The following is a 13,835-nucleotide window of genomic DNA, read 5'->3' as shown; positions in this document are numbered from 1 at the left end:
CCTTTAACGTTACCACCAAGGAAATGTTAGTAATGACCTGTCAAATACCCTTTAACATTACCACCAAGGAAATGTTAGTAATGACCTGTCAAATACCCCTTTAACATTACCACCAAGGAAATGTTAGTAATGACCTGTCAAATACCCCTTTAACGTCCCCACCAAGGAAATGTTAGTAATGACCTGTCAAATCCCCTTTAACGTCACCACCAAGAAATGTTAGTAATGACCTGTCAAATCCCCTTTAACGTTACCACCAAGGAAATGTTAGTAATGACCTGTCAAATACCCCTTTAACGTCACCACCAAGGAAATGTTAGTAATGACCTGTCAAATCCCCTTTAACGTCACCACCAAGGAAATGTTAGTAATGACCTGTCAAATCCCCTTTAACGTCACCACCAAGGAAATGTTAGTAATGACCTGTCAAATCCCCTTTAACGTCACCACCAAGGAAATGTTAGTAATGACCTGTCAAATACCCCTTTAACGTTACCACCAAGGAAATGTTAGTAATGACCTGTCAAATACCCCTTTAACGTCACCACCAAGGAAATGTTAGTAATGACCTGTCAAATACCCCTTTAACGTCACCACCAAGGAAATGTTAGTAATGACCTGTCAAATCCCCTTTAACGTCACCACCAAGGAAATGTTAGTAATGACCTGTCAAATCCCCTTTAACGTCACCACCAAGGAAATGTTAGTAGTGACCTGTCAAATCCCCTTTAACGTCACCACCAAGGAAATGTTAGTAATGACCTGTCAAATCCCCTTTAACGTCACCACCAAGGAAATGTTAGTAATGACCTGTCAAATCCCCTTTAACGTCACCACCAAGGAAATGTTAGTAATGACCTGTCAAATCCCCCTTTAACGTCACCACCAAGGAAATGTTAGTAATGACCTGTCAAATCCCCCTTTAATGTCACCACCAAGGAAATGTTAGTAATGACCTGTCAAATACCCCTTTAACATCACCACCAAGGAAATGTTAGTAATGACCTGTCAAATACCCCTTTAACGTCACCACCAAGGAAATGTTAGTAATGACCTGTCAAATCCCCTTTAACGTCACCACCAAGGAAATGTTAGTAATGACCTGTCAAATCCCCTTTAACGTCACCACCAAGGAAATGTTAGTAATGACCTGTCAAATCCCCTTTAACGTTACCACCAAGGAAATGTTAGTAATGACCTGTCAAATCCCCTTTAACGTCACCACCAAGGAAATGTTAGTAATGACCTGTCAAATACCCCTTTAACGTCACCACCAAGGAAATGTTAGTAATGACCTGTCAAATCCCCTTTAACGTCACCACCAAGGAAATGTTAGTAATGACCTGTCAAATACCCCTTTAACGTTACCACCAAGGAAATGTTAGTAATGACCTGTCAAATACCCTTTAACGTCACCACCAAGGAAATGTTAGTAATGACCTGTCAAATACCCTTTAACGTTACCACCAAGGAAATGTTAGTAATGACCTGTCAAATACCCTTTAACATTACCACCAAGGAAATGTTAGTAATGACCTGTCAAATACCCCTTTAACGTCCCCACCAAGGAAATGTTAGTAATGACCTGTCAAATCCCCCTTTAACGTCACCACCAAGGAAATGTTAGTAATGACCTGTCAAATCCCCTTTAACGTTACCACCAAGGAAATGTTAGTAATGACCTGTCAAATACCCCTTTAACGTCACCACCAAGGAAATGTTAGTAATGACCTGTCAAATCCCCTTTAACGTCACCACCAAGGAAATGTTAGTAATGACCTGTCAAATCCCCTTTAACGTCACCACCAAGGAAATGTTAGTAATGACCTGTCAAATCCCCTTTAACGTCACCACCAAGGAAATGTTAGTAATGACCTGTCAAATACCCCTTTAACGTCACCACCAAGGAAATGTTAGTAATGACCTGTCAAATACCCTTTAACGTTACCACCAAGGAAATGTTAGTAATGACCTGTCAAATACCCCTTTAACGTCACCACCAAGGAAATGTTAGTAATGACCTGTCAAATACCCCTTTAACGTTACCACCAAGGAAATGTTAGTAATGACCTGTCAAATACCCCTTTCATGTCACCACCAAGGAAATGTTAGTAATGACCTGTCAAATTCCCCTTTAACGTTACCACCAAGGAAATGTTAGTAATGACCTGTCAAATACCCCTTTAACGTTACCACCAAGGAAATGTTAGTAATGACCTGTCAAATACCCCTTTAACGTCACCACCAAGGAAATGTTAGTAATGACCTGTCAAATACCCCTTTAACGTTACCACCAAGGAAATGTTAGTAATGACCTGTCAAATCCCCCTTTAACGTCACCACCAAGGAAATGTTAGTAATGACCTGTCAAATCCCCCTTTAACGTTACCACCAAGGAAATGTTAGTAATGACCTGTCAAATCCCCCTTTAACGTCACCACCAAGGAAATGTTAGTAATGACCTGTCAAATCCCCTTTAACGTTACCACCAAGGAAATGTTAGTAATGACCTGTCAAATCCCCCTTTAACGTCACCACCAAGGAAATGTTAGTAATGACCTGTCAAATCCCCCTTTAACGTCACCACCAAGGAAATGTTAGTAATGACCTGTCAAATACCCCTTTAACGTCACCACCAAGGAAATGTTAGTAATGACCTGTCAAATACCCCTTTAACGTTACCACCAAGGAAATGTTAGTAATGACCTGTCAAATACCCCTTTAACGTCACCACCAAGGAAATGTTAGTAATGACCTGTCAAATACCCCTTTAACGTTACCACCAAGGAAATGTTAGTAATGACCTGTCAAATACCCCTTTCATGTCACCACCAAGGAAATGTTAGTAATGACCTGTCAAATTCCCCTTTAACTTTACCACCAAGGAAATGTTAGTAATGACCTGTCAAATACCCCTTTAACGTTACCACCAAGGAAATGTTAGTAATGACCTGTCAAATACCCCTTTAACGTCACCACCAAGGAAATGTTAGTAATGACCTGTCAAATTCTTCTTTAACGTCACCACCAAGGAAATGTTAGTAATGACCTGTCAAATACCCCTTTAACGTCACCACCAAGGAAATGTTAGTAATGACCTGTGAAATCCCCCTTTAACGTCACCACCAAGGAAATGTTAGTAATGACCTGTCAAATCCCCCTTTAACGTCACCACCAAGGAAATGTTAGTAATGACCTGTCAAATACCCCTTTAATGGCGGAAATGGGCTCAGTGGAATACATTGTCTTTCTGCGGCATCTATAAGACTACTAAAGCATCATCTGGAATTTAACGCATCACAAGAAAGAGAAGAAAGATAACTTTAGTTTGATGGGTGTATTGATGCAAATGAGGCACATATAATTGTCTTTCTTTTAACACAAAATATTTTGTAAATACTTGATATCATTACAAAATTATATCGCAATTCAATGGCTCAAACACGAGACGTATGTGGCAAGGTCTACAGACAATCACGGATTACAAAAAGAAAACCAGCTCCGTCGCGGACATCGACGTCTTGCTTCCAGACAAATGAAACAATTTCTTTGCATGCATTGAGGACAATACCACCTCTTTAAGGAATACCTAGGATAGGATAAAGTAATCCCTCTCACCCCCCCTCCCCCTGAAAAGATTTAGATGCACTACTGTTCCACTGGAGGTCATAAGGTGAATGCACCAATTTGTAAGTCGCTCTGGATAAGAGCGTCTGCTAAATGACTTAAATGTAAATGTAAATACAGTGCCACCGACGTGGCCCGTACCAAAGACTGTGGGCTTTTCTTCTCTGTGGCCAACGTGAGTAAAACATTTAAATGTGTTAAGCCTCGCAAGGCTGCCGGCCTAAACGGCATCCCTAGCCGCAGACCAATTGACTGGTGTGTTTACGGACATATTCAATCAATCCCTATCCCAGTCTGTTGTCCCCACATGATTCGAGATGGCCACCATTGTTCCTGTTCCCAAAAAAGCTAAGGTAACTGAACTAAATGACTATCACCGCGCAGCACTCAATTCTGTCATCATGAAGTGCTTTTAGAGACTAATCAAGGATCATATCACCTCCACCTTACCTGTCACTCTAGACCCACTCGAACTTGCTTACTGGCCCAATAGGTCCACAGACTATGCAATCGCCATCACACTGCACACTGCCCTATCCCATCTGGACAAGAGAAATGCCTATGTAAGAATGGTGTTCATTGACTACAGCTCAGCATTCTACACCATGGTACCCTCCAAAACTCATCATTAAGCTTGAGACCCTGGGTCTCAACCCCGCCCTGTGAAACTGGGTCCTGGACTTCTTGACGGGCCGCCCCCAGGTGGTGAAGGTAGGAAACAACATCTCCACTTCGCTGATCCTCAAAACTGGGGCCCCAAAAGGGTGGTTCTCAGCCCTCTCCTGTACTCCCTGTTCACCTACGATTGCGTGGCCATGCATGCCTCCAACTCAATCATCAAGTTTGCAGACGACACTACAGTGGTAGACTTGATTACCAACAACGACGAGACAGCCTACAGGTCGGAATGTGGTGTCAGGAAAATAACCTCTCACTCAATGTCAGCAAAACAAAAGAGATGATCATGGACTTCAGGAAACAGCAGAGGGAGCACAACCCTATCCACATCGACAGGATAGCAGTGGAGAAGGTGGAAAGTTTTAAGTTCCTCGGTGTACATATCACCGACAAACTGAAATTGTCCACGTACACAGACAGTGTGGTGAAGAAGGCGCAACAGCGAGGCTGAAAAAATGTGGCTTGTCACCAAAAACCCTCACTAACTTTTAGAGGTGCACAATTGAGAGCATCCTGTCGTGCTGTATCACCGCCTAGTACAGCAACTGCACCGCCCACAACCGCAGGTCGCTCCAGAGGGTGGTGCGGTCTGCACAACGCATCACCGGGGGCAACCTACCTGCCCTCCAGGACACCTACAACACCCGATGTCACAGGAAGGCAGAGAATATAATCAAGGACAATAACCACCCGAGCCACTGCCTGTTCACCCCACTTCCATTCAGAAGGCGAGGTCAGTGCAGGTGCATCAGAGCAGGGACAGAGAGATTGAAAAACATCTTCTATCTCAATGCCATCAGATTGTTAAACAGCCACCAGTAGCAGAGAGAAGCGGCTGCCTACCTACAGACATATCATTGTACACTTTAATAAATGGAACACCAATCACTTTAATAATGCCACTTTAATAAATGGAACACTAGTCACTTTAATAATGTTTACATATCTCACAATACTCATCTCATATAATATATATAATATATAATATATAATGTATCCTTCACTATCTATTCTTCCTATCTATTGCATCTTAGCCGCTCTGTCACTGCTGATCCATATATTTTATACTTATATATTCTTATCCCATTCCTTTACTAGATTGTGTGTATTAGGTTTTGCTGTGGAATTTGTAAGATATTATGTGTAGAGGTCGACCGATTAATCAGAATGGCCGATTAATTAGGGCCGATTTCAAGTTTTCATAACAATAGGTAATCGGTATTTTTGGACACCGATTTGCCGATTACATTTTTTTTTACACCTTTATTTAACTAGGCAAGTCAGTTAAGAACACATTCTTATTTTCAATGACGGCCTAGGAACGGTGGGTTAACTGCCTTGTTCAGGGGCAGAACAATAGATTTTTACCTTGTCAGTTCGGGAATTCGTTTTTGCAACCTTCCGGTTACTAGTCCATTGCTCTAACCACCTGCCTTACATTGCACTCCACGAGGAGCCTGCGTGGCAGGCTGACTACCTATTACACGAAGGCAGCAAGAAGCCAAGGTAAGTTGCGAGCTAGCATTAAAAAACAATCAATCTTAACATAATCACTAGTTAACTACACATGGTTGATGATATTACTAGTTTATCTAGCGTGTCCTGCATTGCATATAATCGATGCGGTGCCTGTTAATTTCTCATTGAATCACAGGCGATTTCAACAAACTGGTGATGATTTAAAAAGCACTGTCGTTGCACCAATGTACAGGTATATATACACTTTTATTTACAATCAATTGAATACCTGAATTCCCCACCATAATTTGCAAATAAATTCATTAAAAATCCTACAATGTGATTTTCTGGATTTTTTTTCTTCTCATTTTGTCATAGTTGAAGTGTACCTATGATGAAAATGACAGGCCTCTCTCATCTTTTTAAGTGGGAGAACTTGCACAATTGGTGGCTGACTAAATGCTTTTTTGCCCCACTGTATATGTACACTTTTATTTACGATAAATTGAATAACTGAATTCCCCAAAACATCCCTAAATCCATTCATTATTTATCAAAATAAAATAAAATGTTATTTTGTCACATAGACCTTACAGTGAAATGCTTACTTACAAGCCCTTAACCAACAAATCAGTTTGAAGAAGAAAAAAAGTTTTAAGTACAAAATAGATATGTAAAAACTACTAAAAATAAAAGTTAAAAAAAATTGAAGAGCAGCAGTAAAATAACAATAGCGAGGCGATATAAAGGGGGTACCGGTACAGAGTCAATGTGAGGGGGTACCGGTTAGTCGAGTTAATTGAGGTAATATGTACATGTAGGTAGAGTTAAAGTGACCATACATAGATAATAAACAGAGAGTAGCAGCAGCGTAAAAGGGGGGGGGAAAGCAAACAATCTGGATAGACATTTTGGACACCGGCGGCAGCGTAGCCTAGTGGTTAGAGTGTTGGACTAGTAACGGAAAGGTTGCAAGTTCAAATCCCCAAGCTGACAAGGTACAAATCTGTTGTTCTGCCCCTGAGTAGGAAGTTAACCCACTGTTCAACCATGTGTAGTTCCTAGGCTGTCATTGAAAATAAGAATTTGTTCTTAACTGACTTGCCTTAAATAAAGGTTCAACTTTTTTTTTTTTTTTTTCCATTTGATTATCTGTTCAGGAGTCTTATGGCTTGGGGGTAGAAGCTGTTAAGAAGTCTCTTGGACCTAGACTTGGTGCTCCGGTACCGCCTGCCGTGCGGTAGCAGAGAGAACAATCTATAACTAGGGTGGTTGGAGTCGTTGACAATTTTTAGAGCCTTCCTCTGGCCCCGCCTGGAATAGACGTCCTGGATGGCAGGAAGCTTGGCCCCAGTGATGTACTGGGCTGTACGCACTACCCTCTGCAGTGCCTTGCGGTCGGAGGCCGAGCAGATGCCGGTCCAGGCAGTGATGCAACCGGTCAGGATGCTCTCCATGGTGCAGCTGTAGAACTTTTTGAGGATCAGAGGACCCAAATCTTTTCAGTATCCTGAGGGGGAATACGCGTTGTCGTGCACTCTTCACGACTGTCTTGGTGTGTTTGAACCTGCTCCACTACAGCCCCGTCGATGAGAATGGGGGTGTGCTTGGTCCTCCTTCTCCTGTAGTCTCCTTAGTCGTGATCACGTTTAGGGAGAGGTTATTGTCCTGGCACCACACGGCCAAGTCTCTGACCTCCTCCCTTATAGGCTGTCTCATCGTTGTCGGTGAACACTGTTGTGTCATCAGTAAACTTAATGACGGTGATGGAGTCGTGCCTGGCCATGCAGTCATGGGTGAACAGGGAGTACAGGAAGGGACTGAGCATGCACCCCTGAGGGGCCCCGTGTTGAGGATCAGCATGGCGAATGTGTTGTTACCTACCCTTACCACCTGGAGGCAGCCCATCAGGAAGTCCAGGATCCAGTTGCAGAGGGAGGTGTTAAGTCCCAGGATCCTTAGCTTAGTGATGAGCTTTGAGGGCACTATGGCGTTGAACGCTGAGCTGTAGTCAATGAATAAAATTCTCACATAGGTGTTCCTTTTATCCATGTAGGAAAGGGCAGTGTGGAGTGCAATAGAGATTGGATCATCTGTGGATCTGTTGGGGCAGTATGCAAATTGGAGTGGGTCTAGGGCTTCTGGGATAATGGTGTTGATGTGAGCCATGACCAGCCTTTCAAAGCACTTCATGGCTACAGACGTGAGTGCTACAGGTCGGTAGTCATTTAGGCAGGTTACCATAGTGTTATTGGGCACAGGGACTATGGTGGTCTGCTTGAAACATGTTAGTATTGCAGACTCAGTCAAGGATAGGTTGTCAGTGGGTCAGCGCATGCTTGGAGTACACGTCCTGGTAATCAGCCTTGTGAATATTGATCTGTTTAAAGGGCTTACTCACGTCGGCTACGGAGAGCGTGATCACACCGTCGTCCGGAACAGCTGATGCTCTCATGCATGTTTCAGTGTTACTTGCCTCGAAGCGAGCATATAAGTTATTTCGTCTGGTAGGCTCGTGTCACTGGGCAGCTCGCAGCTGTGCTTCCCTTTGTAGTCTGTAATACTTTGCAAGCCGTGCCACATCTGAAGAGCGTCGGAGCCGGTGTAGTACGATTCTATCTTAATCCCGTATTGACACTTTGCCTGTTTGATGGTTCGTCAGAGGGCATAGCAGGATTTCTTATTAGATTCCGGGTTAGAGTCCTGCTCCTTGAAAGCAGCAGCTCTACCCTTTAGCACAGTGCGCATGTTGCCTGTAATACATGGCTTCTGGTTTGGGAATGTACGTACAGTCACTGTGGGGGCGACATCATCAATGCCCTTATTGATGAAGCCAGTGACTGATGTGGTGTACTCCTCAATACCATCGGTAGAATCCCAGAACATATTCCAGTCCATGCCAGTAAAATGTTTTATGTGCTATAATTCTGTCAATATCTGGATTAAAAAAACTGAAAACGTTTGGATAATCTTCATCAATTGTCCAACTGATTAGAATGATCTTTATAGGCAGGGTAGCCTAGTGGTTAGAGCATTGGACTAGTAACCGAAAAGTTGCAAGTTCAAATCCCCGAGCTGACAAGGTACAAATCTGTCGTTCTGCCCCTGCACAGGCAGTTAACCCACTGTTCCTAGGCCGTCATTGAAAATAAGAATTTGTTCTTAACTGACTTGCCTAGTAAAATAAAGGTATCAAAAATTAGAAAAACAAACAATTTTGATGACCATTGCTAGTGATAGGCTAGCCATGGTAGAGATAACCTGGTCCCAGATGTCTTTGTGATCTTGCCAACTCCATTGCTGTCATTGTCCAGTCAAACATGACAATTCCATAAGGAGAGGGTAAGAGAGCAGAAATAAAATGGCATCCAGGCTAAGATAAAAATCTATGACCTGTTGAATGTGTGTGGAGGATGCAGAATGTTCTAGAATGTTTCTGGTAGATGTTTCCAGTGCTGGTTATGAATGTTCTGAGGAGCGGCCATGAAACAGGGCCCATTATAGGGTCAGGAAAACAGAGTCTAGGCACCTCTGGAATTCACCCTCTCTCTTCACCTCCTGACCCACAGAAAACATCAAAAGTATATGACCGTGGATGATCATAGGGACCTTAGGACCTTTTCTTCTTATCTTTTTTACTACAAAACATAGACAATCAAAGTGTAGAGAAAATCGCATCTCCACTATTATGGTGCTGGAGATAAGCAATATGATATAAAAAAAAAGTGGTGAAGTGCCCCTTTCAAGGCTTGGGTATACAGTCTTCTCTGGAATTTACCCTCGCTCTTCACCTTGTGAACCAAGTCTCCACAGCTGACCAATAGTTGGCTGAGGTGAGCCTTTACCTTTGTTGTGGTCATGTAAGTCTGCTCAATGTCAAAGGGACATAGAAATACTGTACATCCTACACATGATGGGTTGATCTGTAGGAGGCATCCCATCTGTATCTTTTTCTGTAAGATATGAGTCATACAGTACGAGGATTGCTATGTGTTTTTAGTGGTGGTGAAATGAACTAGAAACCCACAAAGAAGAACACTACACATAGGCTACCGTATATCCTCTCCCTTAATAACATACAGGATCAAATGTAACATGATACAATTGCTATTTGCTAAAAACCTTTAGCCACGATTACAACATTAACATGTGATCATCAAGTGTCCGATGTTTCTGGATTTGCATCTTTGATATCTAAACAGAGTTGTTTGACTGTGCAGCTAAAGATAGATACACCATCTCCAGCTAGCCAGGATAGTCCTGGAACAGAACAACTAAAGATAAATCATCTCCAGCTAGCCAGGATCGTCCTGGAACAGAACAACTAAAGATAAATCATCTCCAGCTAGCCAGGATAGTCCTGGAACAGAACAACTAAAGATAAATCATCTCCAGCTAGCCAGGATCGTCCTGGAACAGAACAACTAAAGATAAATCATCTCCAGCTAGCCAGGATCGTCCTGGAACAGAACAACTAAAGATAAATCATCTCCAGCTAGCCAGGATCGTCCTGGAACAGAACAACTAAAGATAAATCATCTCCAGCTAGCCAGGATAGTCCTGGAACAGAACAACTAAAGATAAATCATCTCCAGCTAGCCAGGATCGTCCTGGAACAGAACAACTAAAAATAAACCATCTCCAGACCAGAATAGTGGTTAGCCCTAAACTCTGACCTCTGACCTTGGCTTCCTCAATCTCCTCTTTTCCTAAATCCCTAATTCACGCTGCGTCCAGCCAGCCGAGCCCAGTGGTGATCCGGATTGTGTTTCAGCTTAAGTGCCTGACCCTGGCCTCTAGCATAGCAGCATAACTCTCTCACTCACACACTCATCCCCTTCCTCCTGTCTCCTCTGGACTCTAGCATAGCATCCACTCACTTACTCACCCCCCCCCCCCCTCCCTTCACTCTGCCCTGGACTCTAGCATAGCATACACTCACTTACTCCCCCTCCCTCTCCTTCTCTCTGCCCTGGACTCTAGCATAGCATCCACTCACTTACTCACTTACTCACCCCCCCCTCCCTCCCTTCTCTCTGCCCTGGACTCTAGCATAGCATCCACTCACTTACTCCCCCCCCTCCCTCCCTTCTCTCTGCCCTGGACTCTAGCATAGCATCCACTCACTTACTCACTTACTCACCCCCCCTCCCTCCCTTCTCTCTGCCCTGGACTCTAGCATAGCATCCACTCACTTACTCACTCACCCCCCTTCCCTCCCTTCTCTCTCCCTGGACTAGCATAGCATCCACTTACTCACTCACCCCCTTCAACTCTCTCTTGAACTCTAGCATAGCCCCCCCCCCGCCTCTGACTTTGCATCTGGACATCTGTGCCATTGGTCATCATCATGCTGCTTGCAACATGAGATCAGATTCTGTCCCCAACATTTCCCATCATTGCTCTGGTCGTACATACTGTTACCCAAACATCAACGGAGCTTGATTCCTGCTGCTAATGTTTGTTTAATATTTCTAAGATCAGATGCTGTACTTTCCTGTGATTGTCCAGTGTCTCCCAACATTTCACCATCACTGGTCTGGCAGTACATAATGTTACCTGAACCTCATGTGGAGACTCACAAGGGTGTCCAGACGGATTGATTCCTGCTGGTCAGTGGTGTAAAGCACTTGTGAAAAAAATACTTTGAAGTACTACTTAAGTAGTTTTTGGGGTATCTGTACGTTACTTTACTATTTATATTTTTGGCTACTTTTACTTTTACTCCACTACATTCCGAAATAAAATAATGTACCTTTTACTCCATACATTTTCCATGGCAGCCAAAAGTACGGGTTAGATCTTGACAGGAAAATTGTCCAATTCACACACTTATCAAGAGAACATCCCTGGTCATCCCTACTGCATCTGATTTGGCGGACTCACTAAACACAAACGCTTTGTCTATAGTGTTGGAGTGTGCCCCTGGCAATAAAAAAAACACAACTGGCGCAGTCTGGTTTGCTTAATATAAGGAATTTTAAATGATTTACACTTCATCTTTTACTTTTGATAATTAAGTATATTTAAAACCAAATACTTTTAGACTTTTACTCAAGTAGTATTTTACTGGGTGACTTTTACTTTTACTTGAGTCATTTTCTATTAACGTATCTTTACTTTTACTCAAGTATGACAATTGAGTACTTTTTCCACCTCTGCTGCTGGTAAAGTGTGCATTTCCCCATCAGTGGCGAGTGCTAGCAACAAGATCAGCTGCTGTACTGTTTAGTACTGTCCAATGTTTCCCAACAGTCCCCAGATTGTGAGCCTGCACTGATTGACTGAAGTATTGTCTCTTTCTTTAATGTTCATACCAGAGCATCATTGTTAGCTTCTACTATGGAGTAGTCTACATTTGAACAATATGGATTATATGGAGGATTATGAAGGTGAATAGAAGGAAACCTATTGCTATCTCAGTATCCCTAGTTTCAAGAACTAAATGAGTGGATGTAGGCCAACTGTATTATTCAAATCGGTTGCTAGGGACCTTTATAAACATGCCTTCAATGCCTTGGAAACCCAATGCATTATTTATGAGCATCACTAAAAATCATTTGGGGTATTTTTGCAATAGTGGGTTGTTTAGTTAGAGTGTATTTTGTAACGCACGTTGTGCTGCCTTAGTACTGCACTATTGAGTGACGTTAGGTTTTAAAACACCAAAACAAGTAAAGTCCATCTCTCTATCACAACAAAATGTTCATGAGAAAAACTATTCAGTCCAATATCTGGTTGTGGCTTTAGATATGCATAGCCAATGTGGTATGAGTTACCTATAATACAAGAGCAGCCTATTCATTCCCTTTAAGTCAAATGAACTATGCCAGTGACACTATATGACAAATGCTGGTCTATTTGACACTGTATAGCAACAATGTTGCCAGACGTTCCAAATCATTGTCTACAATGTTCTCGCTCTGAACGTGCATGGCCATAATATCGCACGAGATAGTATAACTGTTGCAAGAATGCACTAGAATGTAGCTGATCATTATAGTCAATTACTCGAAAATTACTCGATTATTTAAATCAGTTCTCTATGGGCTATGTGACTGTCATCAAGTTAGTAGGTATGTGATGTTGTGATGAATGTATAGTTTCCAAGACATTCTAAACTTAGGCTGCTCGTGCGGACAAGTCACGACAATAGCCTATATTTATAAAGATTACAACTGACCAACCGCAACATAGCTGTTTTTACATTCTAAGCGCATGCAGCTCAAAACAAACATGAAAACGGATATTTCAATAGGATTTGGTTTGAAGTGACCCCGGGAAGGTGTAACCTGATCACCGAAAAAAAATCCTTAGCCTACAGCCATATAGATTCTGACCCATAAATGAGTCACACGCATAAATACGCCATAGGCATATTGATCGGGTCCGTATTAGCCTACTGATCGATCCAAGGAAAAGTGTACTGCCGTGTCTGTCTAGCCTACCTAGAACTGGGGACACGCAGGCCTTTCCCTTTCACGCATGTGCTGTGATATATGTATCGTCTACCTGCTGAATAACCGTACAAGACAACATTGAACGAGCATGTCAACAACAGCACAAGAACAAAGGGCATACAGTATTTTGAATCCTCCGTGGGGCTACATCTCATCTGTGAATGGGAATCAAACCGAGTAGCTGGCATTACAACACTGTCCGTGTAGCCATGCATGGCTTTGAATCCCCTTTGATTTAAGAAAACATGAACCCATATGAAGCTCAACATATCTGTAGTTTAGTTGACAGTGGTTTTATGTCAATAACACCCTAAATTAATCAGGTATGCCAGGCTACAGACAGGTGGTTATGAAATGCTCATTTGACAAAAGGTGAGCAGGCAAGATAGCCTATATCCTATGAAGTCTGTCTCACAAACATGGCACCTATATGATCAGCCCTATTGTTCATATCGATCACTAGCAGACTGGTTGAGTCTAAAGCCTATAGGTGTTATGGAGACATTTGTCCTGGGCCAATAGTAGGCTATGTGGTGAATAGCCTACATTCCATGTTAGACCTATATTGCTAAAGAGTGGGCATGCAGTTTCACAAAGCAATAGGCTACAACA

The 13,835-nt window shown here is 42.6% G+C and overlaps 1 protein-coding gene across 1 annotated transcript in view; it reads right to left on the bottom strand.

Moving 5' to 3' along the window:
• Positions 1-7,591, bottom strand: part of LOC115122977 (low-density lipoprotein receptor-related protein 1-like) — a 298,647-nt gene extending 291,056 nt beyond the window's left edge. Inside the window, exon 1 of the mRNA XM_065021093.1 lies at positions 7,459-7,591. Coding sequence (XP_064877165.1) covers positions 7,459-7,591 — 133 coding nt within the window. The remainder of the gene's footprint in view (positions 1-7,458) is intronic.
• Between the last annotated feature and the right edge of the window lie 6,244 nt (positions 7,592-13,835).

This window comes from Oncorhynchus nerka, linkage group LG7 (assembly GCF_034236695.1).
Source record: "Oncorhynchus nerka isolate Pitt River linkage group LG7, Oner_Uvic_2.0, whole genome shotgun sequence".
NCBI classification, from domain to species: domain Eukaryota; kingdom Metazoa; phylum Chordata; class Actinopteri; order Salmoniformes; family Salmonidae; genus Oncorhynchus; species Oncorhynchus nerka.
The sequence above is the reverse complement of the archived record's forward strand: the minus strand, read 5'-3'. Positions and strand labels throughout refer to the sequence as shown.